Source organism: Oryzias latipes, chromosome 13 (genome assembly GCF_053564925.1).
Source record: "Oryzias latipes strain Hd-rR chromosome 13, Olatipes_Hd-rR_3.1".
NCBI lineage: Eukaryota > Metazoa > Chordata > Actinopteri > Beloniformes > Adrianichthyidae > Oryzias > Oryzias latipes.
Window position 1 is genome coordinate 28846219 of NC_136249.1, and position 18159 is coordinate 28864377.

Sequence of the window (18159 nt, forward strand, 5' to 3'; positions counted from 1 at the left end):
GACTAATGTAAAACAGCAGGTCGTCAAACTGGGTCACAGACAGACAAAAATACTGTCACTCAGACGCACCTCCTGCAGTAGATAGTAAACCTCACCGAATTGAAAGAGTCTCCAAATGATCAAAAAATCCCAGACATGGCGACATGTTCAAAATAAATAAATCTGATCTCTCAACATCATTCATGTCTGCCATGCATCGGCTGTATGTTAGACTGTATGTTAGATATTCTATGTAGTAATAAGGCTAAAGGTTTTGGACTGTAACTCCAACATTTGAGAGGGACCTTGCTGCAGACAAGACGGCCCCTGACATCATTGGCCAGAAGTGGAAATCATACAACTTACTGTAACCCCAACCCTAACAGTAACCCTAACCCAGAGACATCAGAATTGTAGAAAAACTTTTACTAAAGCTTAAAACGTTAAGAACCCTAGCTGTTTGGGTTGGCAGTTAAAAAAGTCTTTTTTGAGCAATATGGGGGTACTTCCAGTTCGGGTCTGGAGCCCGGTCTTTTTGGGCAAATTTAAGACAACATTATAGGACCAGTCCCAAAAACAGGTGGCGTGAGCAAATTTGCTGTACGAATCAGGATTGGTGTGATCGTAGTATTAAACAATGACGATGCCTAGACTTAGACCTGCAACCTTCTGTTTGAGCCCAATGCGGTGACCACTGCCCCAAAGCTTAAAAAATTCCCACCCCCCTGCTAAAACTTTGATTTAACCCGAGCAGTTAGCTTTAAAAGGCACACTTTCAAAATAAATGGTTTCCAAAATAAGACAACCTCATCATAAATGATTGTTTCTTGTTGTGACCTTTCATAAATAAGAGCGCCATGAGAAAAAAAAAAATTCAGTTTATTTTATTTCAGTTTAAAAGGTCTGTCACCTTAAACTGTAATTTAGGTTTGCAGGGTCATTTAAACCCTATTGGCCTAGGATGAACAGCAATGCATCACACACCAAGAGTAAACCTGCTGATCTGAGGCACCTGGTGCAACATCCAATTTTAAATGCAATCATCCCAGTAAATTGGGAGATTTGAACAACTGTATAGGGGCCACAGCTAATTAGCACTAAATCTAGATCCGATCCATTAACTCGGACTAATCAGTAAATTACCTGTCCAAGGTGAATTGCACAACTACCACTCTTAACTCTGTCAGATTATAAGATTGAACTACTACTTATAATGATAAAGGAAGATTTGAAATCTTACTATTTGGGCCTCGCAGTCTGACACTCGTTCAGTTATAGAAAATCCATACATAATTATGCTAAAATATTGCAGGCTGTAATTACTTGAGGCCAGATTAGTAAAGTATTTCATGCAACTCTCCTTCACACCCCAATTCATGGATATTTACCGTACATGCAAGAAGAGATGGAGGGGAGGGGGGCGCATTTACACAAACCAATCATAAGGCAAACACCAACACAGATGTAATTTGAGTGCAATTTCTTTTTTAGCTGCATAAATTTAACATATAAATTGACCCTGAATGTTTTTTGTTCTGTATGGAAAATGAATTATTCTTGCCTACAGAATCTTATCAAGACACATTATTCCAGATGCAGTCTTTATCTCCACTGGGATTATAAAGATGTGTTTTTTTTTTCTCAGAGCTTCAATCAACAGCAAACAACAGCGCAGACATGGGCGATAACCCACCGTCAGCTTTGTATTGTATTCACCGTCTGCACTGATAGTGTTATTTTAAATGATGCAATCATTTGATTGAGCAGATTAAGTCTTTTAAACAGCAAGTCCCCCCAATAGAATGAGCTGTCTCTCAGCTTTGCTCCACTATAAAATAACAATATAGCGGCAGTCTGTAACTGGAAGCTGTTGAACCTTCCCAGACAGAGAGACAGTACTGAGCTTCATCCTCCCCTGTGATTTCCCACAGTGAGGGAGGCAGGAGAAAGGAAGGGGGTGGACAAGCCGTGGAACTGGCAATAAATATCTGGGCTGAGAAAAACTCTTAGGGAGGTTTTTTTTTTTTTTTTATCCCTTTTTCTGCTGTTGTGTTGAAATAAAAAAAAAGAAGACCAAAGAAGGGTGGTGATACATCAGCTTCAGAAAGTGGGTCAAAAACACTGTGCTGTTTCCAGGTAAACTTCCAAGTTCAAATGAAGCCGCTAACGAGACTTTACACGTTTTAAAAATACATGATTAACACCACCATTAGGAATACACAGATGTTGCACCTTAAAAAGTAAAAGTGACAAAGGGGCAGGAGTAGAAATACTTTCACTTAATGGTAATAAATGAGAACAACAACAAAATATGCAGACGTAGGAGTCCTAAGGCCAGCTCAAAATGGCTGCTATTAAACGGTTAAATGGTTTGACTAATGAGAATTCAGCTAAGCAAAAACTTCAGTGTTATTAATATGTTTTTTTGCGCACAAATGCTAATTTCCTCTAAAAAGCTGTAGTGCATTGAGATGGGAATAAAAAAAAACTAGTTACATTATTTTAATTTATAAAAAAGTTTTATGTCCCCACTGTTAGTGCAATTTATTCTGATTAGAAAGCACAAAATTGGGCTATTAAGGTTTTCTTCTATGAAACGTGTTATTTCCATAAAAAAAACTACTTTCAGAAATTCCACATATATTACCACAGAATTTCTGTACACAGCATGGACTAAAAGATAAAACATACAGACTGAAGAATGTAAATAAAACTGACCTATGAATGCAGCTGGAACATTTTACATTAATCTTCCACCTCCACACAACCTACCAGCATATAATGATCACACACAGTTTCACAACTCAAATAAAAGCAGCTTCATTTAGTTCATCTGCTGAAAGCTCTTACCTGTTTTAGTCTGGTTTTGCTTGAACTCTTTGATTTTTCTGTGTAAGCCTTGGTCTATTTGTGTATTTGATTTTGACAAGCTGCTCATCTATACATGCTTAGTGTTTTGCTTTTTGCCGCTGCTGCATATTGTCTCTGGTTTTTATACATTGACTTTCTGTCCTCTCCTTCACCTATACAGATTCCAAGCGCTTGCTTGTCAAAACGGCTGTAAATAAGTAGACCCAATGTGGTTATGGTTTGTTTTCTAGTGTTGTTTGCTCTCTTGTCTTCCTGGATACTGTATATCACCACTAAACCATAGATAGCCTTTCTAATCATTGTAGAAGCTGTACTGAGCATTTTGTGCCCATCAGTCAAAAAACAACATAATTACATGACAAAAACAATAACAGCCATTTAAGTGGAAAAAGGTTCTGAAAACGGGTTGTGACGTTTTAGTCTTTTTAAAGAATTGTGTTTTTGTTGTTTTTAACATGTACTTGAAGCATTTTTCTGATGATGGAGGACATACATAAAGACAAAAATTGCATTTCTGAGAATTTCTTTACTCAAGGGTTGACCACTAAAAACTCCACAGTTAAAAATAACCCAAGGTGGGTTGTTTTAAACTTAACTAAGAGGGTAAATAGGAACTAACTTTTTATGGATTATTTCAGGAAAAAGAAATAAAAAAATAACTTAGGAAAAAACAATACAGCAAGAATTGGGTTGAGGAAATAACCCAAGTATTTTTAGAATATGTATCAGGACCAGACAATAAAATCCTTTTTAAAAAAGAGCGTATTTGTGACATTAAAAATACGCTAGGAGGGCCACAAGCTCCCTGCTCTGCTCCATTCTAAGGCATCCACTTGTAGATGACTAGATCTATAGATCTATGTAGGTCTTTGTTCTCCTCGTCTGAGCTCAAATCTGGCTCAAAACTGGATAATTCCAACATTGCTCACCATTTTTGTCGCATCTATATAGCTTGGGGGGTTGAAGGGATGTCAGCTTAGCAGGAGAGCTTAATGGATGATGGGAATTGGGGGTGGGCTTGATCCACACCAATAACTCAGAGGCAAATTTCTAAACCATGTCCTTGAATACAGCAGGTGTCTTTGATTTTGAAGCTGGGGTAACTATGGTGCACTGGGGTTCTGTCCTCTTTCCTGTTTTTACTTCTACCCTTCCTCTCCTCTATTCTTGATCATAATTTATCATTTAGTTGTCCATGCCTCTGTTTGGTGCAGTGCGATTCATGTATTGTCCCTCTCTTCCTCTCCCCTCCTGGGGAGTGGGAGTGCTTCCAGACTTCAGTTGGCTCATCCGTGCTCCAGTTCCTGACCGTTTACCTCGCCTTTGCTCCTGCTCCTACACATGGCTGTGGATCCTGCCTCTGGCTCATCTCTGGCTCGTCTCTGCTCTGTACCCGACTGAGTACCTCGTCTCTGCTCCTGCTCCTACACCTGGCTGTGGTTCCTGTCTCCGGCTCGACTCGCGCCTTTGACTGTCCCCACAACCACGGCTGGATGAAGCTCGTCTGCTGGACTTTTATATATGTAGTTGTAGATTTAGATAAGTTAATTCTTCTCTAAGAGTTCTGGTAAATCGCCTGTCCGTCCTGGGGGAGGATCCCTCCTTCATGTGGGCACCCCTGAGGTTTCTTCGTTTTTTCCGGAATCCGTTTTTTTTGGGAGTTTTTCCTTACCGCGAAGGGGGGTCTAAGGGCAGGGATGCCAGTATAGCTTAGTCAGTTTGTTAGTTCATTTTAGTATTTTTCTATTGAACTCTTTGTATTCGTGATCCTTTTGATTTCATGTTTTACTTCGAAGCCCATCGAGACGACTGTTGTTGTGATTTTGGGCTATACAAATAAAATTGAATTGAATTGAATTGAATTAAAATGGCATAATCAGAACTAGAAAGACCACAGAACGCTTTTAAAATACCTTAAAAGATGATCGGAGTGGGACTGTTCCTTTTCAAGAAGCCCCTTGTGGTTTTTGGTGAACTGACACAGGTCAAAGTTTTTGTAATGGTATTTAATGTCAAAAGTCAAAAGTTTTCCCTTTTTTTTCCACCTATGTTTCTCCTACTCTAATGTATATCCTTACTTTTAGGTTTTTATTGCAGTCTACTCCTCTCTTGTGTGTTTAACTCCCTCCCTCTACCTTCTTGTTTACTCCTATCTCATATTTTGGAGTTTCTTAAGATGCTTTGTTTGATCAGTAAATACATTTTAATCATCTTTGTTATTTCTGTGAGTCTGCAGCCTTATGTTTTCTGCCATAGAGAGTTGCTATAGTTTTGCTTTAGACCCTCCCACACAGCTTACATTTATTTATAACATTTCTACAAAATGGCTTCGGTTGTCATTTTGACAAGTGCTACTAGACGGTCCTTTGATTTGTTTTCCTGGTTTTCCTGACTGCCGTGGACTGAAAATGTCAGTTTATCCATTTTTAAGACTTATACTAGTGATTACATGCATAGTATAATCTTTATGATTATTAAAACAAGTAATCAAACATAATTAGAGTGCTGAAAGTGCTGTTGGAAAAACATGCGGATGCTGAAGGAGATTTTTTTAAGTAGGAGTGCTAAATGTGAATCTTCAGTTAATTAAAAACTATCCAACTAATTACTTCTGTAAATGGAAAGCATAGCATTTTTTAAAAGGGGGATGGAAAAATAAGCCAGGAAAATTTACTGGTTTTGGCAAAAGTTGTGACAAAAGGACATTTTTCCGAAAATAAATAAATACATAAATAGCTTATACCTCAAGGTGCAGCACAATTTTTTCGTTTCAATCAGTTTATAGCAGCTTTGTCAATGAGAAATAAGATGTTGCCATGGTAAACAAGCCAACATACGAAACTCCAAAGATCTTAAAAGAGAAATAACAAAATAAAGTTCCAAAACATGAGCAGTACAACAGTGAGATGGTGTGTAAAAAAGGGAATCTATCAACAATGAACAATTGATCATGTTCTGGGCCAAAAGGCCTACAGAATCAGGTCAAATAATTAGTCCCAAACAGTGAAGGGTACGGGTAATAGAGGTGCAATACAAAAGATAAAAACAACAGTTTTGTTGCCATGGGCTGTTCAGTTCCAATGCACAGTATGTCTGAAAATATCTAGCCGGAGCAAATGAGACACTCTCCTCATTCATCCATCACCGAGCTGTCCTTGAACCAGGAACAAACCCCCCAGCTGCTCCAGTGGAGCTGCACCACAGTCAAACACTGAGAAGCATGAATGGGTGATGCTGCATCTCCCATGGTGTGGATCTATACATATGTGAAGATGGCTGGATTGTAAAACAAGCAAACGCACACCCGCAGCAAGAAAAAGCCAGCGTTATGTTAATGCTTGCTGGGCCCTTGAGGGAGATAAAAGGTTGACCCAAACATTGTTTATTGGGAAAGGTGTACAACATAAATCATGTAGGAGGAAAATGGAAGCAATAACTCACCTTTTGCTTTGCTTTTTGTCCCAGCCACTGACAGCATGAGGGGATAAGACAAGAGACAATAAGTTAGATAGGAGGAATGAAGGAGTTACACTGATGGAGACATGATTGTTTGCTCAATCCGTGCCAACAGAGGATGTGATTTACTGGTAGAAATGAGCGCAGCATAGGCTACAGTGCAGACACATGACATATCAGTGTTAGAATTTAATATCAATCAATTTTCTCAAGAGAAGGAAATTACATAAATATCACACGGTTGTCAGTTTGAAATCCAGAAGATATTTGTTTTTGTTTTATCACTTATCAGCTCTTATTTAGGAAAAACAATAATTTTGTTAACTATGTTTAGTTATCTTTGAACTCTGCCTATCAGAAATTTTAATGTTTATTTCATTGAGGGAAAAAAAGAGATGTGATTTGACAAAATGAAAAAAAAGTGATGTATTTCTTTTTTTTACTGGTCATTTTGGGCATAACTGCCCCCCAGCAAGCAGCTCTGGAAAAGTGTGACTTTGCCTAAACCGTCTGGACTGCTTTCACAGATGTAAAGAGAACTAACCATAAAGAAGTCTTGAGATTGTTTAATCAATCTGAGCCTGGGACAAGCCTTATCGGATGCTGCGTTCAAACGGTTCACGCTTCAGGGGCATTAAGTTTTCATGTAAAGTCAATGAACGGACACGATCAGATGCTGCAGCGTGATTTGAGCGTCAGGCACTCCGTGTTCGTTTGACAGCATTGTGTTGTGAGTGTCGCGGTGCGTTGAGAGTTAAAAAATCTTAACTTTGGAAAAGACAACGCATTGTCTCCATAGATCAAGGACTTAGGGACGCGATTAGCCGGTGAATTCCAAAACCAACAAGGAAGAGAATCTAATCATTCTTATACTAAGGTTTATGATAGTTTTCTTTTTTTTATCGAGACCTTTAGTTTTCATTGGCTAGCTTAAATTCTTCATTAGTGAGAGGAGACAGTGCAGAAGTAAATGCTTAAAAACTATTCTAGGCATTTACTTCTACTGTGGTTACATTTCTCTTAAAGTAAAAATGTCCCAGTAGTATTGGCTTTGAGCTACTAAACAAAATAAACAGTGTGCTGCAAAAACAAAAGCCAACATGAAAATAACTAACTTTTGTTTACTTTGTAATTTCTGCTCCATTCTGAGTCATTAGGGAAGAGTGGCAAACTGTCCCGTTTCAACTCTTGTGAAGAAATTACACACCACTCGAGGCCCAAAATCCTTTCATCGCCAACTGAGACAAACCCTTCGTCCCTGTTGTTTACGTAAAGAAAGGTGCTCTAATATCGTATAATTAGAACTACTTAATAAAATTCCACGAGGATAAACAAACTTAGGAAGGTTAACACCATATTTGCCTGTAAGGCTTAATAAAAGTAACCTGCAGTACTTTAATGTACAGTAGCTAGGGCCACAGAGGGCCCATTCCCATGAAGAAGGAAAAAAAGAAAAAGTTAAACAACTATTATTAAGAAAAAAACCCTTATGAGAAGAAGTTTAACCCACAGAGAGGATTATCGCTCACAAAGGAATGCTTCACTGAGGCAAAGGGAACATCAGGTGTTTTCTATATTCTAATAAGAAATGCTCCCATTTAATTTGTTGATGCTGGGATCTTGACGGAAAGAACAAAGGGAAGGAAATGCATTCAGAGTGTCACTTTAAAGCTATCAAGTCGACCTCCGTGAATTTTCCTCCATATAAAGTTTACTACAGTCGAACGCACTGCAGGATGAGGGTAATTACCGTAAATTGTATCACTGCATCACAGGGAACAAAGCTGACGGAAGATAAGCACAACACTACTAAATATTTACAATCATAAGAGATTATGAGAGGAAAAATATCAAATACGCATTAGCATCCTTCTATGAAGGGCGAGGAAACCGTTTCGCTTCATTGTGAACCTGTCATTTGTGAGAAGGTTTTATTGATTTACAATCCTTTTTAAAAAAAACAATAGTGTCTCTGGAAAATACAAAGATGACAAGGAGAGTAGAAGGTCATACTATTTCGTGCTGTCCACTCTTTTCACAAAAGTTGGTGTTTTTTGTTAAGGCTGCTGCAGTGAAAAATTATAAAAGTTTACGAAGTAAAAGCCTTTTACTTTTACTTCGGACTGGTCTCCTGACGATAATATTTAATATACTGATGATAATAAATACCTCTCTGGAAACGGGTTATGTGCCCCAGTCTTTTGAATATGCAGTTGTTAAGCCTCTTCTGAAAAGCCCAGTTTAGATCCTAGTAACTTGGCCAACTATAGACCAATGTCAAATCTCCCCTTTATTTCAAAAATCCTAGAAAGAGTTGCAGTAAAGCAGCTTTACCGCCACCTACAGGACAATAGCTACTTTTCAGTCAGGGTTTAGACCTTACCACAGTACGGAAACTGCACTAGTTACAGTCTCTAATGACTTGTTATTGGCCTCAGAAAAGGGACTACTCTCTATTCTGGTCCTATTAAACCTCAGTGCAGCCTTTGATACTTTTGACCACATTATTTTACTCCAAACATTAGAGCATGGCTGCATTGTGGCGCAGTGGTTAGCGCTCTTGCCTCACAGCAAGAAGGCCCCTGGTTCAAGTCCCAGCTGGGGGACCTGAAACAGAACATCAATGGGGGACCTTTCTGTGTTGAGTTTGCATGTTCTCCCCGTGCATGCGTGGGTTCTCTCCAGGGACTCCGGCTTCATCCCACTGTCCAAAAACATGCTTCATTGGTTGATCTAAATTGTCCATAGGTGTCAATGTGAGAGTGCATGAGAGCATGGGTGTGTGAAATGTGTGACAACCTGTCCAGGGTGTCCCCTGCCTTCGCCCATAAGTGGCCAGGATAGGCTCCAGCAGCCACGTGACCCCGAAAGGGATAAACGGACTCAAGTCCGACTCAAGAAGAAGATGAATGAAAAAAATGAAGATTAGAGCGTGACATAGGGATCAGAGGATCTGCCCTCCAGTAGTTTAAATCCTACAGCAACAGTTTTGCTCCAGTTGTTCTGCTCTGAGCACGGAGCCTATTCAGACTGAGGAAACTCAGAGCGAATCGAAGCTCAGACCGATTAGAAACAAACCGAGACCACCTCGAAAGAAGGGTCCAATAGCGGTTTCTTGTTCCGGTCGGCTTGGGTGTATTCAGACTGAAAATTAGATGCGGATTATCGGGGGAAACTAACACTTAAGGCCAACAAAACATGTCCACTCTAAATGGACCCTAGGTGATCTATTTTTTCCTGATTCTACGTATTGTAGTAGCTTTTCATTTCTTCTGATATTTGTTTTTACTTTTATGTGTTTTATTCTTTTTCCATTTTGTTTTAACTCTAGTGTTTTACTTCTGGGGATCCTCCACACACCCTTGAGTAAAGCTTTTTTCGGTGAACTGGGTTGTGGCAGTGGAATCTCCCGGGTCTGGCTGCTCGCTTTGATCAGGGGGATCCTGTGGTGGCATCCACTGTGAACAGATCCCCATAAAATCAATTTTTCACTTCAGTATCAAGCTAAATTTCTATTCCTATTCTTCCTTAAATGTCCTTTTAGGTTTCACATTGTGGGAAACATTGGGGTGGAATCATTTTTGAACAAATATAGTATAGGTATTAATTAATTATTTAATGTGAACATTTTTGTTTTCGTTATTACGTTTGAAAGATATTTATATTTTGAGAAGCGAATCTTGTGAAAATTAAATAAAGTTTAATTTGTGTCCAATTTGGGCGACAAATAAATGGAACAATGACATATAATAAATAAAGAGTAAAAACTTTTAGGATTTGACAGTAGGTGAGACAGAAAATTCTGACGGTCTCAGTCTCTTCTTGAGCACAAGGAGAAAAAAATGACACATTTTTCTTAACTCAATGAAAAACAGGCAGCACATGTGGACCTCAGCTCTCTTCCACCTCTGCTCTTTAAAAGTTCGCTGGCACAACCTGTCCATTACAGGAATATCTAACAGTTAGCGGGCCATCATTTTCCTGCAGCTGGAGCTGCTGATGGCTTTGTTCATACAATGCACACCTCATTTGATTCTCTGTTGTCAAAGAGCATGTTAGGCTTCTTATCTTTCTGCTGCTCTGAGCTGCATCTGTATTCAAGGTGCTCATCAATGCTTCGCTCCGGTGTTTACCCACTGCTGATATTTGATAACTGCTGGGCATCCATCCTAAAAATAATTAATAACAAGTTTGCAGGGGAAGGCAATTTGAAAGACTTGAGTCCGAAATGGTTTTTCCCATGCTCATATGAGTGTTTTACTTATTGGTTGAAGAGAAACTGATCAAATCTGCCCCTTTTTCCTGTTGACAGCAGCACGCAAAGGAAACCTCAGGAATTCTGTACAGTGTTTCCTCGTTTATTACAGGAGATTTGTTCAATATGACCTGCAATGGGTGAAAACTGCATAGAAGGATCACTACATACTTTATAAATGTTTATCAGACAGACTTGAATATTTTCACGTTTCTCGTTTAAACACTTAAAAGTTCAAACCTTCATAGAAAAATAAGTCCATTATTATTGAAGGAAAATTGCACATGCTAATCTCTGTGAGAGACACGACATGAAAGAGATTGAAGATCAACAGCCGATCAGGATGCAGAACAAAGTGTGCTAAAAAAAAAAAAAGCATGAAAAATTACACTGAAAAAATTCTGCGAGACCGCAGTTGGTGAACTGCAATATAGAGAGGGAACATTGTATTTTGAAATGAGGCAAATACTTTATTTTATCAGCTTTATCAGACCTACACCCCCTTGTGGCTACATAGTTAATGTCCCATGAGCTAGGGGTGTGAAATTTGTTTGCTGCAGACACAGCGGCTCAGGAACCAAATGGTGGTTAAACCCCACAATCCAAGCCCGTCAAGAGTGTCAAGCCGGGAGGTATGGATTTGTTTTTGTTTTTTTCAACTTGTCCTGTCCAACAGCTAGGCAGACAGATGAGAGCTGAGGGCCTCTTGTGTTGGACATATTTTACTTTAACAAGAGGGGTTATTAATCTTCAGACAAACCAAAGGTCTGTCTGAATAAACCCCTTTTGTAATTGAGGCCAAACTTTATTAATTTCAATCTTGTTTGAAAATCTTGTTGGACCGGACGGAAAAGGAAAGGAGGGAAGAAGAGAGTAGGATGTTAGAGAGGGGGTGGGGAGGAGGGTGATAGTGGGGGGTGGGGGGATGGGGGGGGGGATAAGACCATGAAGCAGCATAGAGCAGACAGGTTTACTGGTTGTTTATCATTACGGTACGGTTCAAATGTAGTACAAAAAAAGGGCGGGCCTGTCCACACACACACTGAAATGTTATCAACACACCTGCTAGCTGCAAAATGTCCACATGTCAACATGTACACAAAACATATAGTGTTCACACACGCATACCTATGCCTTTAAACCAACTAGTGTGAAATCTTTTATTCATTCAATCATGCAAACTATTAGTGCAAAGGTGAGCTAACACCTGTGCTCAGGTGAGTGTTTATGTTCTTCTAAAATGGATGGTGGAATGTGAAAAGAAGGAGGAGGAGCGCCCAGCCACCCCCACACCCAGACCCCCACCGCAGCGGCAGCCGGAACCCCCCAACGCCACACGGCAGCAGGCAGGGGACAACCGCCCCCCGGGCGACCAAATCCGCCACCCAGGCCAGGACCAGCAGGGCCGCCGCGAAGCCCCCAGAGCCAGAGAGCAGGGAGGCACGGAGGGAAAGAGAGCGCCGCCCCAGCCCAACCAGGAGAGCAGCCCCCCCGCCGCGCCGGAAGAGCCCAACGCAGGGCCCCACCCGAGAAGGGCATCCACAGAGGTATGGATTTGAACTCACGATCTTCCAGTCACATGGTGGACACCAATGAGTTATATCACTAGAGGAGACACGCCCGCTTTAGAATCCTGGCCGACAGTGGCGGAGCGTGACGCCATCTTGGTGAGGTCGACGACGCCCACATGACAATGATTTCTATTGCTTTTAGTGGTGTCTAAGTAGCTTTTATATACTATATATGTTTTTACAATTTATGTATATTTATACATATATGTAAATATATTATATATATATATATATAATATATATATAGATACATAATTTGTTGTTGTTAAAGAAGAGAAACAGTCAGCCTTAAAAGCTCAAACTTTAATGAAAATGCATTGTTGCAGGACTTCTTACAAATAAAAAAATTATTACAAAGAATTTTTAAAAAATTATTTGTAAACATTTAGGAGTTTTAGACCTCTTTGACATGTAATTTAAATTATTTAGAAAAACCCAACAATAAGTCAATAATAATAATAATAATAATAATAATAAATCAATAGTAAGTCAATACAAACAATAAATAATAGCAATACATACATAATAAGTCCATAAATAATAAAATATAAGTATATTAATATTAATAATAATAATAATAATAATATTAATAATAATAATAATAATAATAATAATAATAATAATAATAATAATAATAATAATAATAATAAAATTAAAGCCGCAAGCGGCGTTGTATGGCCCGCAGACGCAACCCGCCTTCCACGCCCAACTCTACGTACCACCGCTGACCTCACCGCCCTCACAGCCCGCAAATTAAAAGCTAGTCAAGGCTGGATTTGCTAATTAGGCTAACAATGCTAACTATGCTAATGTGGCTAAAAGTGCTAGCATTGCGATCAGCATCATCAACTGACTCAGAAAAACACATTACCTAAAATGCTAATTATGCTAACTATGCTAGTTATGCTAACTTAGCTAAAAGTGCTAGTTTAGCGATCAGCATCATCAACTGACTCAGAAAAACAAATTCCTCCATTGGTAAGAGTTATATGTCATAAGTTGCTAAAAAAACTACTTTTTCCAAAATGGCGGCTTTTCTGTTGATTTTATCTCCATAGCAACCATTTTATGTTTTGGTCCCCTTGGGAGGACGAACAGATTGACGTCAGTTTCGGACAAATCGGTAAAAGTAAACTTTTTGTCGTCCTTAGCAACAGTGGTTTTATGCTAACCACGCCCACATTCCTTATATGTCCATATCCAGTGTTTTTTAATGTAATCTGTTTCAGGCATGAGTGCATGCATTCAATTTTCACTGTATTGTATTGAAATGCATGAGAGTTATAACAGTGCGCCACTTTGCTAGCTTGCCACGCACACGCCGTTCAAAATCTACAACTTCTAATTCCAACATTTTTTCCACAGTAGCTTGCCATTGATGCCCAAAAAGTTTCGAGACGATTGATGAAAATTCCAACGACAAGTTTACGTTTGAATCCGGTGGTAAAGGTGTTTTTTATAGAAAATTCAAGATGGCGGCCTTTTCCCGAGGTCAAAGGTCGACGAAACTCCAGAGGTGATTGTACACTTACGCTAGGGACATGCGCGTCAAATTTCGTCAAATTCGCTCGAAAAAAAGTTCCTTTTTCCATATTGTGTAAAAACGCGAAAAACGCAAAATGGCAGATTTTGGCACAAAATGGCCGCCAAACCGTAGGTCGTGTCACCATCCCGTAATGATTTCAAAACGTCCTTTGGATATCGCGGACAAGGGTATATTGGTTTCGTTAGTCGATTCTGGAAAAAAAAGTTCCGAATATTTTCGTTTTTGCCGAGTCGGCACATTTTTTTGCGACGGTTTTTTGCTTACCACGCCCACATTCCTTTATCGATCTTGTCGTGCGTAGCATCGTTTTGTTCAGCGCGGGCCAAGGAATCGCACATTTCCTCTTCACGACATTCCGATGAAAAATGTGCGAGCTAGTCAAGATGGAAACGGTTGCTAGCTCGCCACGCGCACGCCGTTCAAAATCTACAACTTCTAATTCCAACATTTTGTCCAGAGTAGCTGGCCGTTGGTGCCCGAAAAGTTACGAGACGATTGATGAAAATTCCAACGACGAGTTTTCGTTTGTATCCGGTGCTAAAGGTGCTTTTTTGAGAAAATTCCAGATGGCGGCCTTTTCCCAAGGTCAAAGGTCAACGACACTTCTGGGGTGTTTGTAGACTGGAGCTGGCAGCAAGTGTGTGCAATTGCGTGAAAATCGTTCAAACAAAAGTGTCTTTTCCCCATATTGTGGGAAAACACGAAAATCGCCAATTCTCAGAGTTCGCCACAAAATGGCCGCCAAGCCGTAGGTCGTGTGGCCGTCCCGTAATGATTTCAAAACATCTTTGGGATATCCCCGACACGTGTGTCTTGGTTTCGCGGCTGTATTTTGAAGTACATTTTGTTCGGCCCCATACGCGATTTTCGGCCCATTCATTTTTTTGACGGGATCGCTGGCCGGGATGTCATCGTCTTCGGGGGGGTGACGTTGACTTTGTGGAAAATTCATTTGCAATTTATCCCAGGTGTGTGCCCATTTTGGTGACTTTTCGAGCATGCGGCGGGGGTCAAATTCTCGCTGAAAGGCGGCGAAGTCGTCGTTCCAACTGCGAAAACAATATGGTCCTTGCAGTCAGTGACTGCTGCTGCGGGCCATAATAAATATTCAAAAAAAGTCCAAAAGTGAACAATAGATTTACCCTAAAATAACAACAACAAAGAAAAACAATAGATTTATACTGATTCATGTGAGTGATCAATTTGTGTAACACAGATGTTATGGTGTCGGGTTTCAAGCAAACAGTCTGGCTTCTCATCAAAATGTGTTTCCACAAAATGTTTTGAACAGTCAGACTGTATTACTAGTTGGTACCACAGTGATCCATCTGGGTTAGCTCTTTTTATTGCTAAGATACACTTTTTCCTTAAGTCTGAATAGTGAAAAGTTCAGTCACTGAGTCAGAAATGTATACATCTATATTACAATAATAGCATAGTATGCTGTATACAGGTTTAGCAAAATAAAATGTACATATATGTTGACAGCAAATTCTCTGTACATCATGCAGCATGTTGATAATAGCCCTGCAGCATCATGCATGTCAACATGTGTTCTATTAATAAAGCCCCTGCAGCATTAAAAGAAAAAAATTATAATACTTATCTGTGAAATGATATACTTCCTCCTTCATGGACTCAGTTCTCTGATTTTGGCAGTTGAAACACAAACAATGAACTGGTATTATGCAAAAAATGTGTTCAAATGCATTCACTGCAGCAGTAACTTGACCTCACCAAGATGGCGGTGCTCTCCTCCCATGAGGAACCACGTGATGTCTCCTCTAGTGATATAACTCATTGGTGGACACTCTACCACAAGGCCACTAAGCCTAAGGACCCACACTGGTTGAAGCTGGGAATTGAACCATGTTTCCTGTGTCCTACACTGAACCAACTGAGCTAAATAAACATATGGAAAAATATAAGGCTGTCAAGAAGAGACACAAAGGATGAACAATTCAATCGATTTAGTGATTTAAAGGGATATAGAGTTTAGTTTCCTTGTTAGCATGTCTTTTTATGCTTTGATAATCTGAATAGATGATCTGATGTTGAGTTTACATACTAAATACCTCCTGTGTTTCATTCAGCTAAATAAGCATTAAAGTGTTACGGTAGTGAAGCGCTCATATATTCAGTCTATCATTGTGATCTATTCTGTCAGTACGATTTGATTTTCAAGATAAAATGTTCATTTTTGTTCCTGTATTTTGTTAAATAAATTTCTCCCAAAAGTGCAGTTTATACTCTAGTGCTACCTGAACATGAGTTTTTCTTTTTTGAAATGTATTTTTTGGATGCTATAATCTAGACTCCGGAGTGACTTATCGCCCAAAAAAACTCTATTTTCATTTTCTTAATTACAGAACCCACAGGTGGAGGCAAAAATAAAACACTGTAGGAAAAAAAGATCATTTCTGATATAAAAATAGGTCAGCGATCACCTGAAGTGTGCAGAAAGGACGAAATGCATGCCTGTAAAATGGGTCATCTTTTGGTGATCCACAAGGATACTATTATCTGATGAGGAAAACGGGAACATTATACGGCTGATGTATACCAGGCTTCTTTCTAATGGAAAATTCATTGTTTTTGACTCTCATAAATCTTTTGTGAGCCTCCAAGTCTTCCCCCTTTTACCTATTTTTCCCTCATGTGGAAGGTATTAATCTCAAGCACTTTCCCTATTCACTTTGACAAAGTCACACACACAATGATAAGATTCTCCTTGCTGTGTGATGAAATGTTTGCAAGTACATGACAAGCATATCAATACATTCTGACTGAAAAGTCTAACTCTGACATTGCAAAGCGGACTTTCACTGAAAATCAATAGGAACAGCACAACTCTGTAAAATGTTGGTATATTTGGTATATTATATGCTGGTATATTCTTAACAAAATCTGTTATGATGGCATTTGCGAAAATTAGACCAAACAAGGTTAAGAACCAACAGAAAATCTATTTGTTTTCTTCATTAAACTAAGTGACCTTTGAGATCTTTTCTTCTTTTATTTCATATGCTAAGTAGAATTGTTGAAACTCGTTGGTTTTAAGGTGCATCACAAGCCCACATCAATTTAACAATAGAACATGATCAAAATTGTTGATGACAGATCAACATTCAGCAGTGTTTTTAGCCTTGGGGCAAGAAAAAAAGTCCAAAACCTGCATTTTTTTTGATCCATCTCATTGCTGTTTAAATAAATAAACTCAATTGTTCTTCTGAAAAACGATTGCAGGTGTTGCCACAATATATGACAACTGACAAGGTAGAGGAAAGCAATAGAGCAGTTAAATGTTTTGCAAAACAGTTCGAATTTCACCAGCTCCATGGTACAGTTATCTTAAAAAATTAATGGTACAACCAACAAATATAATGTTTTTAACCTGAAAGAATGCAAGAAACTTTAAGAAATACGGCCACAATCAAGGAGGTGCCGCAACTGAAAGATGAAAACAAAATCCTCAAATTTCTATTATAACGAAAGAAGCACGTTTTGCTGTTTTTCTCACTGTGCAATAAATGTAATTCTTTGTCAACATATTGCTTTTCAAGAAACTTAAATATGGCAAGCACAGAACAACCACACTGTCGAATGAATAAAAATACATAGTGTACACAGAATTCTTTCTTAACCCTAGTGCTATCTTAGATGACCCCACCCTTATATTGACATGTTCTCCCTACCATGACAAAGGTGGATAAAGGTGGAAAGATTTCATGTTATCCATGGACACCAGTAAGGTTCACAAATCATTAAAGAAAAAAGATTCAGCGCACTAGCTAGTGGGTCTAGATGACCCAACTCCAAATGTTAGTGCCTATGATACAAGGGTTACATCTATAGCTCCAGGTTAAATTAGATGCAGATCAAAAAATATCAAATATAGAAAAACTAAAGAAAGAAATTTTGCTTTCTTTACTATACTTTTTTTAAAGTCTTTATAAGCTACCTATAGAGCTATAAGGTATAAGGTTACATGGTAGCTATAAGCTACCATGTAACCTCGTTACATGGAAGCATTGACTGTAAGTCTGTATGTCTCATTTACAATCCATAGAAGACTTAGATGATGTTGATAGACAGGTTGATTTATTTTGAAGAGCTCTGCAAAAGCATCGGTAAACACGTCTCCATCTCTGGGTTCATTCAGAGATTCTCCCAGTATGGTAAGGTTTACCATCTACGTAGGAGCCGTGTCTGAAGTAGCTACTTTCAGCACTACTTCTGTCTCTCTGTGACCCAGCTTGACAACTTGCTGCCCCGCATTAGTCATGTTGGTTTTGATCACTACCCACTGATTACATCACAGGTCAAAGCTGAATTCCTGATTGGTTGACACAAATTCTTTGCCAAAATTTAGATGTTTGAATTTTGGACATTCTGACAGTTGGATTTGTGTGGGCTGGCACATGGGAAACCAGGGTTAGTTTACCAGGGGACCCAATGAGCTTCATCCAGTGTGGGTCCTT

General features: G+C 39.1%; 1 protein-coding gene across 3 annotated transcripts in view; it reads right to left on the bottom strand.

Annotated features, from left to right (window-relative positions):
• cadm2b (cell adhesion molecule 2b) overlaps window positions 1-18159 on the bottom strand; it is a 201747-nt gene that overhangs the window by 67930 nt on the left and 115658 nt on the right. For 2 of the 3 annotated variants that reach the window (XM_078956606.1, XM_078956605.1), the window contains exon 2: window positions 6292-6318. The exons of the other annotated variant lie outside the window; for it this stretch is intronic. In XM_078956606.1, the coding sequence (XP_078812732.1) occupies window positions 6292-6318 (27 nt within the window). The remainder of the gene's footprint in view (window positions 1-6291; window positions 6319-18159) is intronic. 3 annotated transcript variants of the gene reach the window in all.